The sequence below is a fragment of the Podarcis bocagei genome (assembly GCF_964188305.1).
Source record: "Podarcis bocagei genome assembly, chromosome: 3".
In the NCBI taxonomy this organism is placed as follows: domain Eukaryota; kingdom Metazoa; phylum Chordata; class Lepidosauria; order Squamata; family Lacertidae; genus Podarcis; species Podarcis bocagei.
The window spans coordinates 6,830,668-6,850,754 of NC_138127.1; the positions used below are offsets into that span (position 1 = coordinate 6,830,668).

The 20,087-nt window shown below is 41.0% G+C and overlaps 2 protein-coding genes across 5 annotated transcripts in view; one reads left to right on the forward strand and one right to left on the reverse strand.

Moving 5' to 3' along the window:
* Positions 1-20,087, forward strand: part of FKBP1B (FKBP prolyl isomerase 1B) — a 53,772-nt gene that overhangs the window by 730 nt on the left and 32,955 nt on the right. The window lies entirely within an intron of this gene.
* LOC308584365 (WD repeat and coiled-coil-containing protein-like) lies at positions 362-18,542 on the reverse strand. 2 transcript variants are annotated; one of them, XM_081189093.1, is made up of 3 exons: positions 16,502-18,542; positions 6,435-6,552; positions 362-1,918 (listed from the first exon to the last, which is right to left on the reverse strand). In XM_081189093.1, the coding sequence occupies exons 1-3, from the start codon at positions 18,410-18,412 to the stop codon at positions 1,752-1,754; spliced, it is 2,196 nt and encodes a 731-aa protein (XP_081045219.1). In that variant the 5' UTR covers positions 18,413-18,542; the 3' UTR covers positions 362-1,751. The 2 variants fall into 2 exon arrangements, with proteins under 2 accessions (XP_081045219.1, XP_081045218.1); XM_081189092.1 differs by having other exon boundaries at positions 6,435-6,555.

Here is a 20,087-nt window from a genome sequence, read left to right on the forward strand (position 1 = left end):
CTAGAAATGTTCTTCCAAGGGTTCAGACATTCTGTGGCAGCCTTCACAGCAACACAGAACTACAATTTCCAATGTTCTGGGGAGGGAAGCTTGTCACTGAAACCAATTTAAGCTTGTAATGTAAGCATACCTTTGTACTGAACTCTGGAGAAAATATTTCCCGCCCCCCATCTGTTGGGGGGGGAATATTAGTTTAGACTAAGAGCCAAACTAGATGCAATGTAAGAGAGATGATAATAGGATATTCCATCTTTTTTCCTAATTAAAAGCAGTAAATCCCACCCTCGCCCCAGTTTGGACTGTGGTTGTGGTGCTAGGAGAAGGGTTTTACTTTTTAATCCTTCTCCACACATCATTTTCCTTTTTAATCCTTCTCCACACATCATTTTCCTAATTTAAATCACTCAAAGCGTTGATTTGGTGATTTGATATGGAAAAGCATACAAGTATCAAAGGAGATCTTCCATGTCACATTCAGTTTGACTCATAGAGTGGAAATATAGGCCAGTTAGTCTTACATATGGGAGAAACTAGAAATGCTAGAATAAGAATCGGAAGAAGATTCTCAGCAACAATTTATATTCTGCCATATGTGTTTCATCGTATGTGTAGACTGTATGAATGCGGTTGTCAGGAATAAAGAAAAGGTTTACAGAAACAATTATGCATTGTGTAAAAAAATAATTAATTAACACTGTACAGTCTAATTGCTTCATAATTCGGTTTCATGTAGGAAAAAGGTAGAACACATACATTTTGTTATGTCATGTATAATAAATGCACATGTGTCAATCTCACTGCATTTGTGGCAAAATAAACACATATGGACTGGATCTAGAGTTGCCTAGAGCAGAACTAACAGGCCAAAGGGGGAGGTTTTTTGCCTGTTCTCCTTTTCCTCTGCAGCCCAAATCTGTATGTCAGAAGGTCCCACAATTTTTTAATGTTACCATTATATCCCACCTTTCCTCAAAGGTGCTCATGTTTCTTCTAGGTCAGAAACAGTGACTGGTTCAAGGGCAACCAGGTAGGTTCATGGCTAAGTGGATATTTGATCCCTGGTTTTCCTAGGTCCTAGTCCAGCGCTCTAGCCACTACACCACAGAGGGCACAGGAGGCTGCTGTGGGAAGGGGATATTGGTGAAATCTGCTTCCATTTCTTTCTGCCAATGGGCATTTCCTGTGAATGAGTTGTACTCACTGGAAGTTAGTAAACACACCATTGTATTTTCTTCTTCTTCGCTTTGTTGTTTCTTGGTGTTCTTGAGTATAATCTAGGGAGAAGCTTTGCCACATGAAAAATTAAAACAGACCAAACCATTCTGCACCAGTATCTTGGCATTGTATAGACTCCAAACTAATGCATGTTTTTCACACCCCCAGAATCCTTAGGGCCAGTTAGTCAGCCAACCAAACTTAGCCTTTCTTTAGCAAACATGAACTTCATTAATGCTAACTTTTCATGCACAGAATATATACCAAATCTGAATATGGCAATATTTACCCATTGTCGTGACATTACTTTTAGTTCAGTATTCTCCTTTTCAGTGCCAGGAATCTTAGTCTGTAGCCTCAGTGGATACAGACATGACATACTAGATCTGATCCAGTAGATTACTGTGAGGAGGACTAGCTACCATGGAACACAAGCCACATGAGTTATAGTTTAAAATGCAGTCAAAAACCCTGCTGATCATTTTCTACTCATGCAGTTATTTATGTTGAAGAACATCTTTTTTTGGTTTGCCTCATTATGTCACGCTGCTCGGTGGTTGTGAAGAAATGTTTCTTTTGAAGGAGTGACTTCCACAGGCTTCCAAACTATCACTCCCCTCCCTTATGATGATCTCTTGCTTTGCCTTAAATGTTAATGGTATAAAACCTTCACCATCTGCAGTAAGAACAATCCAAGAAGAACCTAAAGGGAAAGGAAAGCATCAGTGTGTATATATGTATAATCATTATTATGTTGGGAATGCAATTGCCTACGTAAATGTTAGCATTCACCCTAAATTCATGCTTTGTTCATGTCTTTTTCATAGGTTCTTCTTCCTACAGTGTTGCAAAGCTCAATGGGTTACCATGCTGATGTAGGTTTTGAACCAAGATGGACAAACCATTTATCAGTATTCCCCCCCCCCCTTTTTTGGTATTTTCATTTGGCTCCACTTGTTCTGGCATGGTAATGGGGAAGGGGGCAGGAGAAGGAACAACTAAACCTCATAATCGGAAAATGTGTACACCAAGGGCCTGGGAAAAACTGACAATGAAGCACCAGTTTATTATGTTTTTTGTTTACCATGATTTCAACTCACATATCAAGACTTTTCTAGGATTAACTAAAAATTTTAACATTCAAGGATGATTTCCTAGTAAAAATATTGAACATGTATAGTTTTACCCTCTTTGTTGCACTAGCTTTGCATGGAGAATTGGTGTGTGTGTGCGGGGTAGATTGAACTCATACGTCTGTTCAAAGGCTCCTTGTACACTTTCTCAAGTTAAACTCTCAGAAACTTCTTTGGCATGTGGAATTTTTTCTCATGCAGGGACATGCAAGTGAAGTCAAGTTGTGTTTAGAGAAACTTCTGCATGTGAAATCATAATTATGTGCAGGTAATTCAAGAACAAACTTTGGCTGCCACCTGTGGTTTGTTTGGAGATAAACAAACAACGAGTGCTGCTTTGCATGTAATGCTAGGGCATTGCTGTTATTTTTGTACTCTTGGCTTTGCAAAGGGAGCACCTGAGTGGACAAAAATTGAAGTGTTTGCACCAGCACATTGTCACGGTAATAAGGGCTCGTTTGCTTGTCCCGCTCCTAAAAAGCAAGGGTCAGAGAAGTTTTCTGCTTGTCCTGTGCTTTCTGTGCACGGCTTTCCATTTGCTTCACTGCTTTCCCTGAGAAAACCTGCTCTTTACCACTGAATCGGAGCAAGTGTCAATCAATGGAAAACCCTATTGACGTTTGCTCTGATTCAGCTTTAGAGAGTGGGTTTCCCAGAGGAAAGTGGCAGGACAAGCAGAAGTGTGGGCGAGCCCTAAGACATTGTTTGTTTCAGACCATGGCTTACCATAACGTGCAAACCAAGCCAATTGATCTGCTTTATTCATGGGTCAAATCTATCCATTTCACAGTTCAAGTTAATTTCTGAATTTAAAAAAAAAGGAGCTAAGACATTTGTGTTTTAGAACTTCAGTAGCTTTAATTTCTACCAAGAGCAAGTGTGTGTGTTTTTAATGTGCATGCCTAGAATCAGAACAGCTACGTTTTATAAATGATGGTATCTTGTACCCAATAAGGTTTGGTGGGAAATAATAAACTGTGCACTCCAATTTGACCAATTAAAGCAAAACAAATGTGTTGTTTCCTTATAATACTGTATCTGAAAGTACAGAAAGTTCTTTTCATTAAATCTATTAATTAAACACCTACACATGTTGCTTTGCTGTTTCGTGTTGTCTGTCGCGTCATAAGAAGATTACTGTTACCAAGCATGAACTTTTAATCTTTTGCAGTTAATGCTTTCTTTCTAATTCTGGACAGACTTTTGATTCTATAAACTACCCTGTGCTTGGGTGTTTGTGTGTGTCATGTAAACCTACGCAATTACATCGCTAACCTTATATGTAAAACATGGGGGGGGGGGTTTCTTCCAAAATAGTTTATTTAACACTCTGCATTGGGTACAGATAAATGTTATTATGCCTGCAATGCAATCAACTCACTTGAGAGTAAACCGTGTTTTTCTAAACTTACTAGAGAATAACAAAGGCTGCAAACCTATATACCTTTTCCTGGGAGTAAGTCCTATTGAACTGAGTACAGCTGGCTTCTGAGTTGGCATGTACAGAATTCGTTTAGCAGGGAGAAAGCATTTAACAAATCTAGATTGTAAATTGAAGTATATCTGGATAGACGAGGATATGACTGAAAGGTTAAAAGCTTTAGTAATTTCTAAACATGGTTAGCCTAATAAGAATATAATATCAATAATTATTTTTTATTTCAGAGTATAACTAAAGAGCTAGATTTATTAGTTGTCTGAGTTGGACAACTGTGGCTTTTACCAGTTTTTGCCCAGTTTGGGGCAATTCCACTCCTCCAGCAACCCTGCCGCTCTCAACATTGTTAAGAACAGCCCTTCTCCTTCAGAGAGGCTTGTTATGGGGTAAAGAAAGTTGAATGAAAGTTAATCTTACTATCTAAGCCAGGCATGGCCAAACTTGGCCCTCCAGATGATTTGGGACTACAACTCCCATCATCCCTGACCACTGGTCCTGTTAGCTAGGGATGGTGGGAGTTGTAGTCCTAAAACATCTAGAGGGCTGAGTTTGCCTATGCCTGATCTAAGCCATAGTATATGAAAGTATGGGTGATTAAATGCTCACATAACTCTTTAAAAAGGAGGAAAGAACAGTTTTCCTTAATGAATTACATTTTTTTTAGTCAAAAAACTAAATTCAAAATGATATGTTCAACTTCATATTGTGTTTTGTATGGGGCTGGGGCAGTGTTTCCTAAAGATATACATTTTTTCTTAATTAAAGTTGGACTCTCACTTGCATTCAAAAAGCAAAGCTATGAAAACACTCAAAAGTTACCTAATCTTAAAAGTGTCTGCCCCTATGTTTCCCTTCAAGTTACTATTATTATTATTATTAATTAGATTTCTATACTGCCCAATGAGGATCGCAGGGTGGTTTGTGATATAAAAACATGAAAATACATAACATAGTAACAAACAAAACAAAAAAACCACACACAGTTTAAAAGGCCACATAGATTGTATAATTAGCCAAACGCCTGAGAGAATATTTTTGCCCAATGCTTATTACTATTGTAAGCATGATGCTTCGTGACTTCATTGGAGGTAAGCCGAGAGCAACTACTCATTCCAAGACAGAAAGGGCAGGCTCCTCTGAGAGTGGGTAATTTTACTGTATCTCTTGAGTATACTAAATAAATAAATGATGTACAGTAGCAAAAACTAGTGATGTTAACCCCTTCCTATATGCCCTACCGTTTAGTTACACTTTCTCCTCTTTCTGTCTTTTCTCTCTTGGGGGTTATTCATTGGCATAGCCAGGATTTATTTTAGGGGGGGGGCAGGACTGAGTTATTTGTGACACAGTTGGTCAGTTAAGTATTCTTATTTATTTACTTGATTGGGGAGCAGCTGCCCCTTCCCCGCTGTGCTCATGGGTTTTCCACACCTCCATCTGCCCCACCTCTTTCCTGATCTTTAGTGCTGATTTGGAACAAACAGCTATAAATTTATCTGTGGATTGCCATTTGTTCCAATTTAACACTAAACAGTGGGTTTTCTGGGGGAAAGTGGTGGTGCAAAAGCAAAACCACTTGGACCCATGCTAGAAAGCATTGGGCAAGTAGAAAACAGCTCAGACCCATTCTAGGTATGGAACAAGCAAAAGCGTGGACAATCCCTGTGTCCTCAATGTATTGTGTATATATTTACAGTATATGATAAAGCTACTTGCAGAAAACATTATAGGCTGAAAATGGTTGAGCTGCTGCTGAAGTTGTTAAATCATTGAATACATAGAGGCACGAACAAAGAAGCCGTGTATAAAGATCTTTCTGACTGCTCCCTACCTTCACAAGTAAATCAAAGGTGGGAGTTTGGAAGATTATGTTGGTGAGCTCCTTCTGTTCTCAGCGTAGATTAAACTAATCCAGAGCATTTGATACACCTGTTTTAAGTATCGCTGAGTATATGGTGTCTGTATCTGATAGAGAAAGGCATTCAATTGTCAGCAAACCTGTTAGGAAATCTTTCCTAGGAGTTTTGTTTTTTGACTTAATCCAGTAAGCAAAGGCAGCAACCAGCCTGCTTTGGTTGTGGGATTGCTGAACAATCATGCTAAATATTAAACTTCCCCATTTATGATACATGACATTAGACCCAGGTGAGAATTAGTAGCTTGATTGGGTGCTCTGCTGCAAGAAGGGAAGCCTACTAATATGTAGCATATTTCTGGACATAGTCAACTAATATATGACTAAGGACAGACATTGAGACAAAACAAGAAGGTCTCTATCAATGGTAGAAACAACATTCTGCTGAAAAAACATGAGGATTAAACTGACCATCTATTGTAGGTATAGATCATGATACCTGTGAACCAACTGAGTAGGGCTTGATCAGTGTCAGGCAAGTGTTGAGATGTACTCAGGAGGAGAATAAGCTTGCCAGGAGAGGGAATAGAACTCAGTTAAACTTCCATCACATTGGAGGATGTACATGTAAACAATCCCTTAATAGCACAACTTATGTTCCCCAAAAGTACTACCTATTATAATAAACACTTGCATTTTTTAAAAGAGAGAGAGTGAGTGGCTGGGGCAACCCAGTCAGATGGGTGGGGTATAAATAATAAAATTATTATTATTATAGTAATAGAGAACTTACCATGTTTCATTTCAACAATAGGCAGATCAAAAAGTTGTTGGACTAAATTCAGATGAACCTTGCCATCACACAGGAGAACAGTTCTTGTTTCTTCAGCTATAGCTCCGTTTGAAAAATGCTTCTTCAGGCACATAAACATATTGGGATAAACATCATGTTAGAATACTGGTCACATTTACATTAATTATTGTTAATTAGCCCTATGAATCAGCAATTTTCATGAATTCTGCTTTCCATATTTTCACATGCCCAAAAGTAAGGGGTGGGGACAGCATAAAAACAACTTGTTTATAAGATACTTCTTCTTCTTTTTAAAGAAAGGTTCACGGTTTCCCAAAGTATGGGGCTACAACCCTGCTAGGATCACTCAGATGTTGTTGTGAGTCTCTGAATGCTGTTGGCTCAGTCATCTCAGGCTAGAGATGGTGACTTCAAGAGCATGTGTGTAAATGTAGTGATGTTCTGGACCAGTAACGTGGAGGGTTTGAGACCCATTGACTACCCCCACCTGGTTTAGCCAGACAAAGTCATTTCTGCAGTGTTGCCACTGTTGCATACTGACAGCTTCCAGGAGCCACAGGTGAGAGCTGAGTGCAGGGTGGGTAAACTACTCCAGAAGTAGCATGACCTATTCCCCACCAGAAGTACTTCCCCTTCCCTAACACCCCACACATTCCTGCTTGGAAATAAAGAGACTGGTTTTGTTATTAAATCTCCCCCCCCCCTTTCTTTACTCATTTGGCTTCAGCATTAAATACACAAGGTAGTCCCCAGTCAACATGCTATGATTCTCAATAAACGTGCTGAGGATCACACTGTTTGAAGTTCACCCCATTACTTCCTAACCAATCCAGGGCTCATCCTATTCCCTCACCTCTAAGTAATTGGTATTTGTTTGCAACACTTCTCAATTTAGCACCAACCGTAAATCACATCAACATCCTATTTAGTCCTCCAGATATTAAACAAGAAATAAAATGCAGTGTCACAGGCATTTTAACGGGAAAATAATCAGGACCATCAAAGTAATATAGATCTCATTCTGCTGTGGTTCTGCAGTGTTTCCATCCTGATACTGAAAACTTATACCAACATTCCCTTTCAGCAGACTCACAGCTGCATCTTCTGTTTCTGTTTTTAGTAATCTTAATTAACCTTCAGTACAAATAAATGTCTCCTAATCTTCTTTAGTGCACAGATGCTGGTTTCTACTCAGGTTCACTTGCTCTGTCAGCGTCTTAGATAGTTTTGCTGCATCAATGGGCACCTACGCACCATGCAAAATCCTATAAGCACCCTCCTCTTATGTGCATTTTCTTTCACTCAAAGGCCATTTTTATATTTGTGTTTTCTCACAAACAGCAGGAAAATGTGGTAAATCTGTGTCTGGTTTATACTACTTCATAAGCAGGTAGGGTCTCACATGGTTGAATGCTCCTTTGTACAATAAATCTTGTGTACATAGGGAAGGAACCTGAGATCAAAAGCCTATCCTTCACTGCATGCTAGTTTTTCATGTGGGAATACGCCATTATGTTGTTACCCTTACCAACAGCTTCACCATCTCAGTAGAAGCTGGCTTTATGCTTCTGCAAACAGAAACCAAATCTTTTCTAGTAGTTCAGACTGAAACCTTAACCACATATTATACATTCTGAATAGAAATATTGTAAAGGAAAGGGGAGGTAGGCACCATGAATGGTTGAAGAGTTTACTTTCTGTGAGAGGGTGGGACAGGTAATAACCACTACCGTGGCACAGATTCTTATTTTTTCTTACGTAACGGACTGTGCATTTATAGAGGAGGAAAAACCCATTAAGCTTGGGCTTTCTTAACATGCAAAATGTTGTATAAATTATCAAAAGCAACTGATTAAAAGAGGTTGGTTGTATTTGCAAATAGGGTGCCTGAATTTTGATTTTCCTCTTCTGTTCCCTGTCCCTTTCCCCTAGAGTTGCCATGTTTCAAAAACCAGGACACCCTGAAAGTTGTTGAGTGGTTGTTTTATTTTTAGGAAGACCCCAATTTTTTTTAATTTTTTTTTTAGGAAAACCTACATGATTTTTCAGTTGATTGGCCTAAGATCCAAGACAAAGCTCCACCTTTCGGAAATTCCCCTGGACGTCAATGCCGCCTTTGAAATCCCACTAATGTCTGGGGAAATCCGGACGTATGGCAACTCTACTTTCCACTTGTGTGTTAGCTTTCCCCCCTCCCCCAAGCCTGCAGGTAGGGACTGTCTTGTTTTTGTTGTATGTAAGCTGCTCTGGGAGACTTTGGACAAAGAGCACAAATGCTCTAAAGAAATAAATAATCTTTGCTGGTGCAAATGCTATTGCCAGCGGGATCATGTATGACTGCCCCAATAGCATCAGAAGCACAAGCCATCAAGAATGAGCCATCAAAGGATATCTTGCTATACCATCATACAATCACCCAGAGTCACTATTAGATTTCAGTAATACTGTGTTTTCTTACTTATGATAGTACACTTTTTTCTTATTTATTTATTTCATAAAATTTATACACTGCTTGAGTGTAAAAAACCTCAAAGCAGTTTACAAAAAGAATAAAACAATAAAATTATCAGTAAACACAGTTAGAAGCAACTATTTAAAACATTCAAAGAAATTCACATAAGCGACAACTGAAAACAGATAAAAATACAAATCAACATATCTGAGTAGGCTCGTTTAAACAAAAATGTTCTTAGCAGTGACCAAAAAGTGTACAGTGATGGCATCTCCTGATGTCAACATGGATGGAAATTCCAAAGTGTCAGTGCTGCAACACTAAAAGGCTGATCTTACAAATGTGGAATGGGCATTATGTGTGGCACCTTAAATTTCTCCTCCTCATTTCATTTTTATATCAACATAACCTCTTGAATAACAAGAGTAAAAGTAACCATTTGCCAAAAAAGTATGTCATTTCTATCATATCCTATGCAATTTTATCATTATTTTTATTAAAATGTTTTTATACCACTTTTCTTTCAAAAGAAAATATCACGGTGGTGTACGATATCAATATGAAACAATTCAACCAAACCACATTAAACAAATTGCAATGTACAGATACAGCAGACAAGACTATAACTGATCAGAAAATGCTTGGCAAATAAATATAATTGGAGTCTTAGCATGGGGGGCGGGCAGCAGGGGCTGTTGGCCCAGGCAGAACTGGGCTGCAGAAGTCCCGAAGGTGCCATGAGGCTGGGAGGGAGGTGGTTCCCTTTTCTGGTCTGGTATTGCGCAGTGTGTGCAGCATGCACGGCCCCTGGGTGGCTATGGGTTGCGCGTGTAGAGCAGGCAGCTGGTCAGGCCTTCCTCTGATGGGGTGGAGCACCCTCTTGCTTCCCACCCCTTTCGGTGCCTTGGCATGGCTCGTCACACGTTTCTTGCACTATGACTGGTGCCACCACCATGTGTGTCAGGTCTCAGCTGTGCTGGGCGGCCCCATCGGCTCCCTCCTGCTCCCCCCTCAAATCTACCCACTGTAATATTCTTTAAAGATCTCTCCTGCTTCACTCTACTTGTTTAGCTTCAAAGACAAGACTCTTCCCTCATTTGCAAAAGTTAGCAAGCTATTAACACCATAAATCACAGTAATGGGGATCTTTACCAAACAGAACACTATTATCCCCTGAAGATAGTCTAGTTGAATGATTAATTAGGTTACCAGCTAGAGAGGAAGGAACTTTTATAGAACATCATAGAATTAGTAACCAGGACCTTCACAGAAGTGAGAAGTCTGTGCTTCTAATTTCGAAATACACAGTACTGTTTTTCATTCAGAATTTCTATTTGTGGGTGCTCAGTCTCATCAGAACGTTATTAGAATGTGCCCTTTCTTCACCCCGTCCTCTTGGGCTTTAATGCCTCCAAGAATTAATCCCCTGTTTTGACTACTGCATTTCCACTTCTTAACAGGCTTTTTAAATCTTGCTTTCAAAACTGTCTAACTAGTCTATCACACTATAAAGCTGAGCCATATCGCCCTCATCTTTCATCAGTTTTCACGACTCCTTTTATGTTTTCAATCTAGTTCAAAATTGCCTTCCCGATTATAAGAACGGTTTGTGGATTTATTAAAGATGACCTCTGTGATGATTCACCTGCTCCTTGGCTCAGTTTATTGACTTCTCCAGTCTCTCCTTCCTCTCTGTCCTCTACTTTCTCACTGTTTATCACAAGTTTGCCTCTTATCTTTCTCAACTTTATTGTGTACATTTAACACGCTTCCCTAAATTTACCTTCCTGTTCTGTTTCATTTACTGTTGGTGGAGCAAATTATCACTTTGCCACAAAAAGAGGGTTCGATGCTGTACATTAAATGTCTTCAGCTCCTCGGTGTCTCTTAAATAGGACATTGTAATAGCTGTTTATACCAAATATCTTTTACCTTACCAACTTAGAGACATGCATTATTACAATAACTTCCCTCAGTTGCTCATGGCACACCAGTGGCGTAGCGTGGGTTGTCAGCACCCGGGGCAAGGCAAGTAATTTGCGCCCCCTAACCCGTGGATTTGCGCCCCCTAACCCTAACCCCCAGATGTTGCACCCGGTGCGGCCGCCCCCCCTGCACCCCCACGCTACGCCACTGTGGCACACACACTTATTCCCAACTCTGTCAACTTTGTCCAAACCACAACTGTTTCTTCTTCTTCTAAATTAATTCATCACACACACTGATTTTTTTATTATTTCCCTAACAAAAGCCTTGCACTCTACAAGACACAGCAAAGCATGAAATGAGGGTGCACCAGCAAGGGTGGCTAAGCACCCCTCTGCTATAGATCACCCCATCCTGTGGCTGGTTCCATTATAAGGAAGAAGCAGTAATCGGGCTAACATAATGTGCAGTCTGAATTGTGTGCTTGCACTTTTTGCTTGGACCTCTGTGCTTATTGTTGTGTTTAGTATGTGTTGTTTGCACCAGTGCTTCTCAAGCTATTTGATGTTGTGGACCAGCAACTCCCCCCACCCCACCCCAATGTAACAGGGATCAGTACCTTATTTGGTCCCTGAAACATCCCACCCAGGCTGTGGTGTATTCACTAGCGGCCAATAGCCTGCGGACTGGTGCCGGTCCACGGACCACTACTTTGAGTAGCACTGGTTTGCACTACATTTTGTGTCCAGTTCTGATTCCCCACATCTTTTGGGAATGGCCACAGCTTAGCAACAGAGCACATGCTTTGCATGCGGAAGGTCTCAGATCCAGTACTGGAGCAGGTTGATTCGCTTCTGATTCCCTCCCCTGGTTCTTTAGTATCATCTTATATTATACATGTCTGTAATTTACTTATCCTTGAGTAAGTAAAGGATTTTATTTGAATTTTCAAAATAGTGCCAAACCACTATGCACCTCTGATGATTCAAGGATGGCATAATAAGCTGTGTATGAACTTCTCACCTTCCATATGCAAAATTTCTTACTTTTACTTTTACAGTGGTACCTCTGGTTAAGTACTTAATTCGTTCCAGAGGCCCGTTCTTAACCTGAAGCTGTTCTTAACCTGAAGCACCACTTTAGCTAATGGGGCCTCCTGCTGCCGCTGCACGATTTCTGTTCTCATCCTGAAGCAAAGTTCTTAACCCGAGGTACTATTTCTGGGTTAGCGGAGTCTGTAACCTGAAGCATATGTAACCTGAAGTGTATGTAACCCGAGGTACCACTGTATATATTAATATATTCTAGCTGAAAAATACTGAGCTACATAGCCCAATGCTGATTCTATCTAAGGTTGCTTCCTGTGTTTCAGGCTTAGATACAAGGTGTGGGAGAGGACTATACTTCCATGTTAACTGAACTGCACAATGAGAATAAAGATTTATATAGTGATTACACACATAGCTTCAAGACAACCCTTAACATTGCAGGAACAAGGCAGGCCAGCCTATTTATCCTAGGATTGCAGATTGGGGAGGAGGCTGCTAAGGTCCGTAGAGGATAGTAGGAAACAAATTTTCACAAAATAATTAGCTATTTTCATTCAGATGCTTTGGTTAAAAGAATATGTTTGTAGAAATACTGCTTTATTTCTAAAGTAGACTGCAAAATGTTGTGAGTGGGAATTGCCCTCTTAGGGTATACAGGAGAGGAGATCCAGCCACCATCACAATTGCCTAGTTTCTTTGCAGTCTCTGTCCTTGTTTCCTGCAGCCTAGAAGAGCATAAGCTACCTAGATGGCAGCTCTTTTCAGCACTTTGTTCTGAAAATATCTGTTTCAAGATGAAACTTCAGGGTAGCAGCAGGTCACCTTAGAGGTGAATGTCAAGCAGTGGAAATATGGTGAGGAGTTGTAATGAACCATGCATAATGGGGATGGATACTATTTGGAGGATGGGAGAAATGCTGGATTTGTTAAAGTGTGCTTTCTTCAAGCTTCAGCTGGTATGCCAGCTACGTATGTTCCTAGACAGGGATAGTTTGGCTAAAGTGGTGCAGCCATTGGTAACCTTTAGAATGCAGTATAGCAATGCATGCCCTTGTAAAGGTAAAGGGACCCCTGACCATTAGGTCCAGTCGTGACCGACTCTGGGGTTGCGGCACTCATCTCGCTTTATGCCCTTGAGCCTGGTTCAAAAACTGCAGCTAGTACAGAATGATGTGCCCTGGCTTTTGGCCAGTGCAGCTTCGTATCAGGTAGTCTTGGTGGCTAGAAGCACCTTTTATCAGCTGCAGCCATTCCTGGACCAGGATAGCTTGACCACTGTAGACCAGACACTGGGAACTTCAAGACTGGGTTACTGCAATACAATCTATGTGGGACTTCCCTTGTTGGTCCAGAAACCTGAGTTAATGCAGAATGCTGAAGCACAATTTCTGGTAAGGGTAAGATCCTGTCCTGCAGGGCAAATGACATCCCCCCCCCTTCTGTATTTTAACTGGGAAAACAGAAAATGTGTGTGTGTGTTTGTGTGCGCACCTTAAAGAGTCCCAATCTGATTCAGGGGCCATTGTGACTGCTATTACACCTTAAATTAAGTGAAAGAAAATTGGACAGCAAGTGGGCAAGTTATGTTTTTTAATGCTCCCCTGCAGTAAACAAGCACAATTGTCATCATTCTGCACAATATGTAAAATGACTCTTGATTGTTACATTGGGAGGCGATGTATTGGTACAGAAGATATGCCATATATGTTTCACATTCGCACCACTGCTTGTGTATGCAGGTCAGCATGGTCAGAAGCAGTGCTATTTTTCTAGAAAAAGAGGTGCCTTGTTCTCTTATAATGGCAATGTCACCCACCAGAGAGGTGCCAGAACTGAGTTCTGGTGCGTTCCGGCTTTGGGGGGGGGGGGGAATCTGGTCAGAAGAACCGATTCCTTAATGGTGTGACCCTGGCAACTCATGCTTCTGACACTAGTCACTCACCTGGGCCTTTGGGTTGGCCATTGCAGTGTGGTTAAGATGGGGCAGGATTGGAGCCAAGCACTACCACCCCACCCACCTGCAAAGCATGCCCAAGGGTCCATCAAGGAGTGAGATGAATGGGTTAACAGGGTCAAGGTAGTCAGCAGTGGGTAACAGGGTTTTGCTGCATCAATGGGCACCTACACAGCCCTTCCACAGCAACCCATCTTAGAAGCTTACACTACGTGGTAGTGGGCTCACTGAAGTCTAATGTCACGTGGGAACATGCTAGTCCATTTGGACTAACAGCATGCTTCCATTATATATATAGTGCTTTTAAGGGCCAAACTTGAAGGGATGTTAACTGCATGAAGGCAATTAACATATGCAACCACTGCAAAGCAGGCTTGGGACCATTAGTGGAAGAGAGCAGGAATTTAGCTCTTTCTCTCCCACAATATTGCTGAACTGTGTGAGGCAGAATCAAGATTCTTGGCTGCTATTTACATACAAAAAAGTACATGTCTGTTGCATTCATGGCCCACCATGAATGAGCATTCTCATACTTTGCAAGTCTTCATCAAAAAGCATTAAGTATTATTATCTGTATTGCAGGCTTCTGTATTTTAGATTGGAGGAAAAAACTTATTGCAGTTCCCTTCATTTCATTTCAGCCATTGCTTCAGCCCTCCTCCTTGACTATCAGGCACACTCCACAATTTATTTTGTTCACATCCAACCCATTCAGGAATCCCCACTAACTTGTACAGCTGTGTCTTGTACAACCATGACTCCTAGAGATCCTCAAGGCCTCTCCTTTTTTACCATCAGCAAAGCATTAATTTGTATTAGACTACATCTATGTATTCATTTATTTATTTTTAAGTTACTTGAGCCAAAAGACAACCCACAACTCAGTGTGGGGAAAGCACGTTAGAGATTACTGACATGACAATCTGCATCAAAGAGCCATCGATGCAGACCAGCCCGATGTATCTAGGTTCCTACTTATACCTATCCCAGGTGCAAGGTCCATAGCTGTCAACTTTTTCCTTTTTTTAAGGGAAATTCCCTTATTCCGAATAGGATTCCTCACAAGCAAGAAAAGGGAAAAGTTGACAGCTATGGCAAGGTCAGGGGTGCCAACTTAAATAAAATATTGTGGGGGCCCAGGGAAGCCCCACTCTACATAATCAATCACATGACGCAGTGCACACACACACACACCATTTGAGTGGGAATGCCCATCAACTTTGTGGGGGTTTGGCCCCCTCAAAAAAGTTTTGTGGGTTTTTGGCTCCTATGTGCAAGGCTGAGCTTGGTCACTGGGAAACGGAAGCATAGGTGTGGGGGGGAGCCGGGGGGCATGGCCCCAGCTGCATATTTTTGAGGGGGTGCAATAAGGCACCCCCATGACAGGTACATAGCCCTACTCTTTGAGTAGCTTCTGCTTTAAAAGCAGCTGTGCTTAAAGGCTGGCAAAGTGACTTTATCCAGGCCTGAAAAATGCACCCCTGGAGTGGTTGTGTGGGTGGAACGGGGTGGAATGGAAGAGGAAGGCAACAACAGTAGTTGAAAAGTCAACCATGAGTTGGAAGGATTAATGGCAGCGAAAGCAGCAGCAGCAGCTCCCAGAGCAAATATCTCATATACACTCTGGATGGACTGGTTTAGATAAAATTAACTCACAGCAAAACAAAAAGCGTAAAATCATTCCACTGCTATACCTCTAATCTAAAAGCAGCCCCCAAATCCTCAACACACCACAATTTTCTGCCTGGGTCATCGGAATAAGAGAGTGCAGAGTCAAGCTTCATATCATAGAGATTTTTTTAAAAAAACTATTGCTTCATAATAATAATAAAATTTGTTAGGAAAAAATCAATAGCAATTCTACAGAAGTTTCTTAGGAAAGAGTGGAAGGAGGAAGATAGATATGTGCCTTGCTACTACACTATATTTTATATATTAATGGAAGGTACTCTGAATTATTAAAGAAATACAAATAATGGTTTTTATGCTCCAGCTTGCTTAATGCAGCACATCTAAATTATTGACTAATTTTTGTTGCCATTAGTGTTGTACCACAAAACACTACAACATTGACAAGCAATTAAATTAATAAAATAGTGACAATTATTTCATGAAAAAGCAAGGGAGGAGAAAAGAATTGCTGTTGAGGAAACAGGAACCTTAATCCATGGATTTTGATTTTCTTAAATTGCTTCATTATGTAATCAAATATTAATATCCCATATTTCCTGAATGCTTTTATGCTGTGAGACCCATGATCCTTTGAAGCTTATATATTCTTATCTACAGAAGTTGGTCTGATATCTTCTTTCTCTAAAAAGATTCAAAGCATTTCAAAAGCCACATATAGAGCTGCCAGTTATCTCTTGTAGTAAAAAAAATATGCCTTAAGATTTGGAAACAGATGACTTAGAACAAATGGACATATATAATACATCAATGACAATTAAGCTGAACAGTAAAGGAAGCACAGGTCTGGATTTTCCTGTGCAGAATATCAGACATAAGCATTGCTCCTAATAACTATCATTTCACCATTTAAATCAAGCACAGCATGAAGCTCATGTGAAACTTACTAATTAAGCAAAATCCTGTAATGAAGTTTCTAAGAACTGTAATGAAGTTTCTAAGAACAAACTACTTTGGAGAATGGTATATCAATTACCTGGTAGGTGATGTGAACAAAAGGTGGTTCTTGAGAAGATGGGTAAGCTACAGATAGTCTCTTTCCATTTTTTGTGAAATCTACTAGTTCCAGAAGTCTCAACTGTAAGTCATTGAAGCTGCCACACAATTTTTCCAAATTCCTGGATATTTGACTGGCTCCTTTTTCATTAGCCAAGCTGCTGTTTTTAGGAGAATTCAAAGTTTCCTGCATCACTTTAGAAGAAACTGATCTATTGGAAAACCTGGTAGGCGTTCCAAGACCAAACAGGGCTACTGACCGATTAATTGGTTCTGCATCCAAAGTTTCCAGTGCAATGGATGGGTCACCTAAGATTCTTTTCTCATCAAAATCGCTCACACTAGATGATGAACTTTGCTCATAACTAGGACTCTTCACTTCTTCCAGCATTCGTCTCCTGCCACTAGGTGACTGAATAATCGTTCTGCCTGGGATTAAGAGCTCCCGCCCTACAATGTGATCCTCTGCAGCAAGATTCTCAAAATACTTTCTTTTCCCAGGAATGTTCACAGAGGACTCAAAACTGAATGGCAGACTGTGGGCGGTATCAGATTTTGCTGATGGCTCTTCCTCAAATATTAATTCTTTGATCATCAGTCGGATGATATATCTATCAGAATTAGATGATGGGATAAGTGAGGGGTCAGTGAACTTCTGCTTCCCTATCAGAACTAGTAAGAGTTTCTCTGTCAAAAAGGACAGACCCTTGGGTCGTTCGCTTTTCTCTAGTTGGATTTGCTGAATGTTGGGCATGCAGGATGAGGTGACTGAGTAGACCAAGACAATGTTACAAGTGTTAGAAGCTATTGCCACAATCTGAGCTCTAAGGTCAAAAGCAATTATATCAGGGACCAAAATTCCTGGAATGCTGACTTTCCTGGTTGTGGTTACCTTTCCTTCAAAAGTCACTAAGATCAAGTGTGACGAATCTTGGCCAGTTCCTGAAGGGTAATCCTTCCTTCTCAAAGGAATGAGAGGACTGGGATCAGATCTCCGGTGATTTGAAAGGATGTGGGTTAAATCAACTGGGCCCGAGGAAGATGAAGCTACTGAATCAACGGCTACTGATTTGTCTGAATCTATAGACTTTCTTCGCAGATCCATAGAGTATTCCTCATCCCCAAGCACCAGTGTAGACTGTGAAGTTAAAGAACCCGTTTCCGTTCCTACAGGCAATTCAAATGTGATGCCTGCATTTAAGCCACAAATCTTATCAAGGGGGAGTTCGGTAGCCACAGCAATTTGAAAATCCAAAGTGGCTTCAATAGCACAAATGTAGCTTCCAACGTCAAATATTGGGCAAAAGGAGCAAGCGTTTAATGTTTTCTGGGCATCGTCCCATATATAGGAGTGAAGAGCGCTGCCTATAGCAACGACTAAGCGATGGCCATCCTTAGTCCAGCAAGCACAGTGGATGAGACCACTGCTTTTGATATCTGCTTTAATCCTGGAGTTGTCTGAACGAACGGCGTATAAAACAGAAGCATCCCTTTTGGTAAGTACAGACAAAACGTCCCTCTTTGGGTGCCACACACATCCCTGAGGAAGCAACTGGAAAGGCTCGCCAATTTCACAGGTCTGAGAAACCAGGAGCTTGTTCTTTTCCGAGGCAACGTGGCTCAGTTGCCAAACGCTGACATGCTTCTTATGCTGAACAGCTAGCAGAGCTGGCATGTCAGCCGAGTAACATGGGCTCCAGTAAAGTCCATGGACGTGTTCAAACTGACCAATAACAGTTGAGTCGCCAAACCGCAGTTCTTTGTTGTGAAAGTGCAGGCCGGTCAGTGCCACCTGCTTGCCATCTGTCCACGCAATCCCATGCACAGGGTGGATGGCCTGGTGCAAAGCATTAAGGCCTGTTCTCAGCAGCTTCGCTTTCCCCAGTTCCATTATTCAGCCCTCCTCGCTAATGTGGTTGGATCCAAAGTTGATTTTCCACAGGATTCATCAGAACAGCTTGACAAAGCAAATGCTCCTTGAGCGAAGACCGATTTCCCTATGGCAATGCCCTTTCTTTCAAGTGTCTTCTGCGATGTAGCTCTGCTGATGTATAGATCTACATCAAAGCTGCTCTAACCATACTCTTTTCTGGGGAGGCGCTCTCTCTCTGTGTGTCTCTCACAGACACATGTGACATCTAATAAGGTTTAGCTAATTACTGTTCTCTGAGATGACATGTTCTTGGAAGCCTATTTTTAACTCTTTAAGGGCTGGGCCTGTGTTTTAAAATAGCAGTTTAATACCTTCAGTGAATAACGGTCTCTTCACTGAATGGAGGAAAGCTCTTACGCACTAGCAAGCAATGCAGCTGCAGCAAGAAATAATCACCTGACACTTTTTCTTTCACAGTCCCTGAAGGGAACACTAAGAATATTTAATCACATCCTTGAAGTATAAGGAAAGAAGGGTAGTATTCAGTTTTGCCAGTGCAGTGGTACCTCGGGTTAAATACTTAATTCGTTCCAGAGGTCCGTTCTTAACCTGAAACTGTTCTTAACCTAAAGCACCACTTTAGCTAATGGGGCCTCCTGCTGCCGCCGTGCCGCCAGAGCACGATTTCTGTTCTCATCCTGAAGCAAAGTTCTTAACCTGAAGCACTATTTCTGGGTTAGCGGAGTCTGTAACCTAAAGCGTATGTAACCTGAGGTACCACTGTAGTTCCAAACAAGTAACTGGAGTGACAGGAAACAAAAGCAAGAGCAACAGAAACAAGGTGCTGGTTTCTGTGAGTGGCAGACCAATTGATTCCAGACTTTTCTTCTTCTGCATTTACTCTTTTCTCACTTTATTCTGTAATCCAAACTGAAGGGTCATAAAAAGAGAAAATCTGGGCCTTAAGCCTGAGTCATACTATCTTGAAGCACTGATGGTAATTAAAGATGCTTATGGGCTACCTGTGATTACTTTCTGGTGAAGGAAATGTGCTCTGCACATGCTTAGAAGCACTGTTATCTTTATTAGTTTTATTTCACGCATTTGAGTGCTGAATCCCAGCATTTAGAAGGAATACGAGAAATAAATGTTCACAATACTGTATGATTAAAAGATGCAAGGCTTTGCAATGAATTTCTTTCTTGCTATGAATAAGATATTGCAGAAGCCAACTCAAAGCAGTGCAGTTCATCTCTTGTCCATGTTTTACATTACTCCCTTGTCTCAACCGCCTCCCATCTTGCTGACTTTATTTAGAATAATAGATTCATAGAGCTGAAAGTAACCACCCACTAACTGACACAAAAGGCACCCAGTGCAGCAGTTAGGCTGTTCTTTCCCACAACAGAGCAGAAGGAATTCCAAATGAAATGCACTTCATCCAAGATCCCATTATGGCTTGTACATCAATTCTGTATATTTGGCTGGAGTAATACATCAATTCACAAAAGTAAAAACAGCCACCAGATGGCGCATCTGACAGTTTCACAGGCACAATTAAAGCAGCCCTTTAACAGACACGTCTGCAAAAGTTCGCTGTTCACAAAATACTTGAATGGTTTTAGTTATTTGTGGCATACACTGATGACCTGAAAGGGGGTGGGGTGGGGAACCAGGTTTCCTCCAATTCACA

What these genes read in the sequence shown, in the direction of transcription:
- LOC308584365 (XM_081189092.1), bottom strand. Translation starts at nt 18,412, where the DNA reads ATGGAACTGGGGAAAGCGAAGCTGCTGAGAACAGGCCTTAATGCTTTG. An exon ending in TTGTTCACATCACCTACCAG is followed by an intron (nt 6,556 to 16,501) that starts GTAATTGATATA and finishes ATGTGCCTGAAG; the next exon opens with AAGCATTTTTCAAACGGAGC. An exon ending in TATTGTTGAAATGAAACATG is followed by an intron (nt 1,919 to 6,434) that starts GTAAGTTCTCTA and finishes CTTTCCCTTTAG; the next exon opens with GTTCTTCTTGGATTGTTCTT.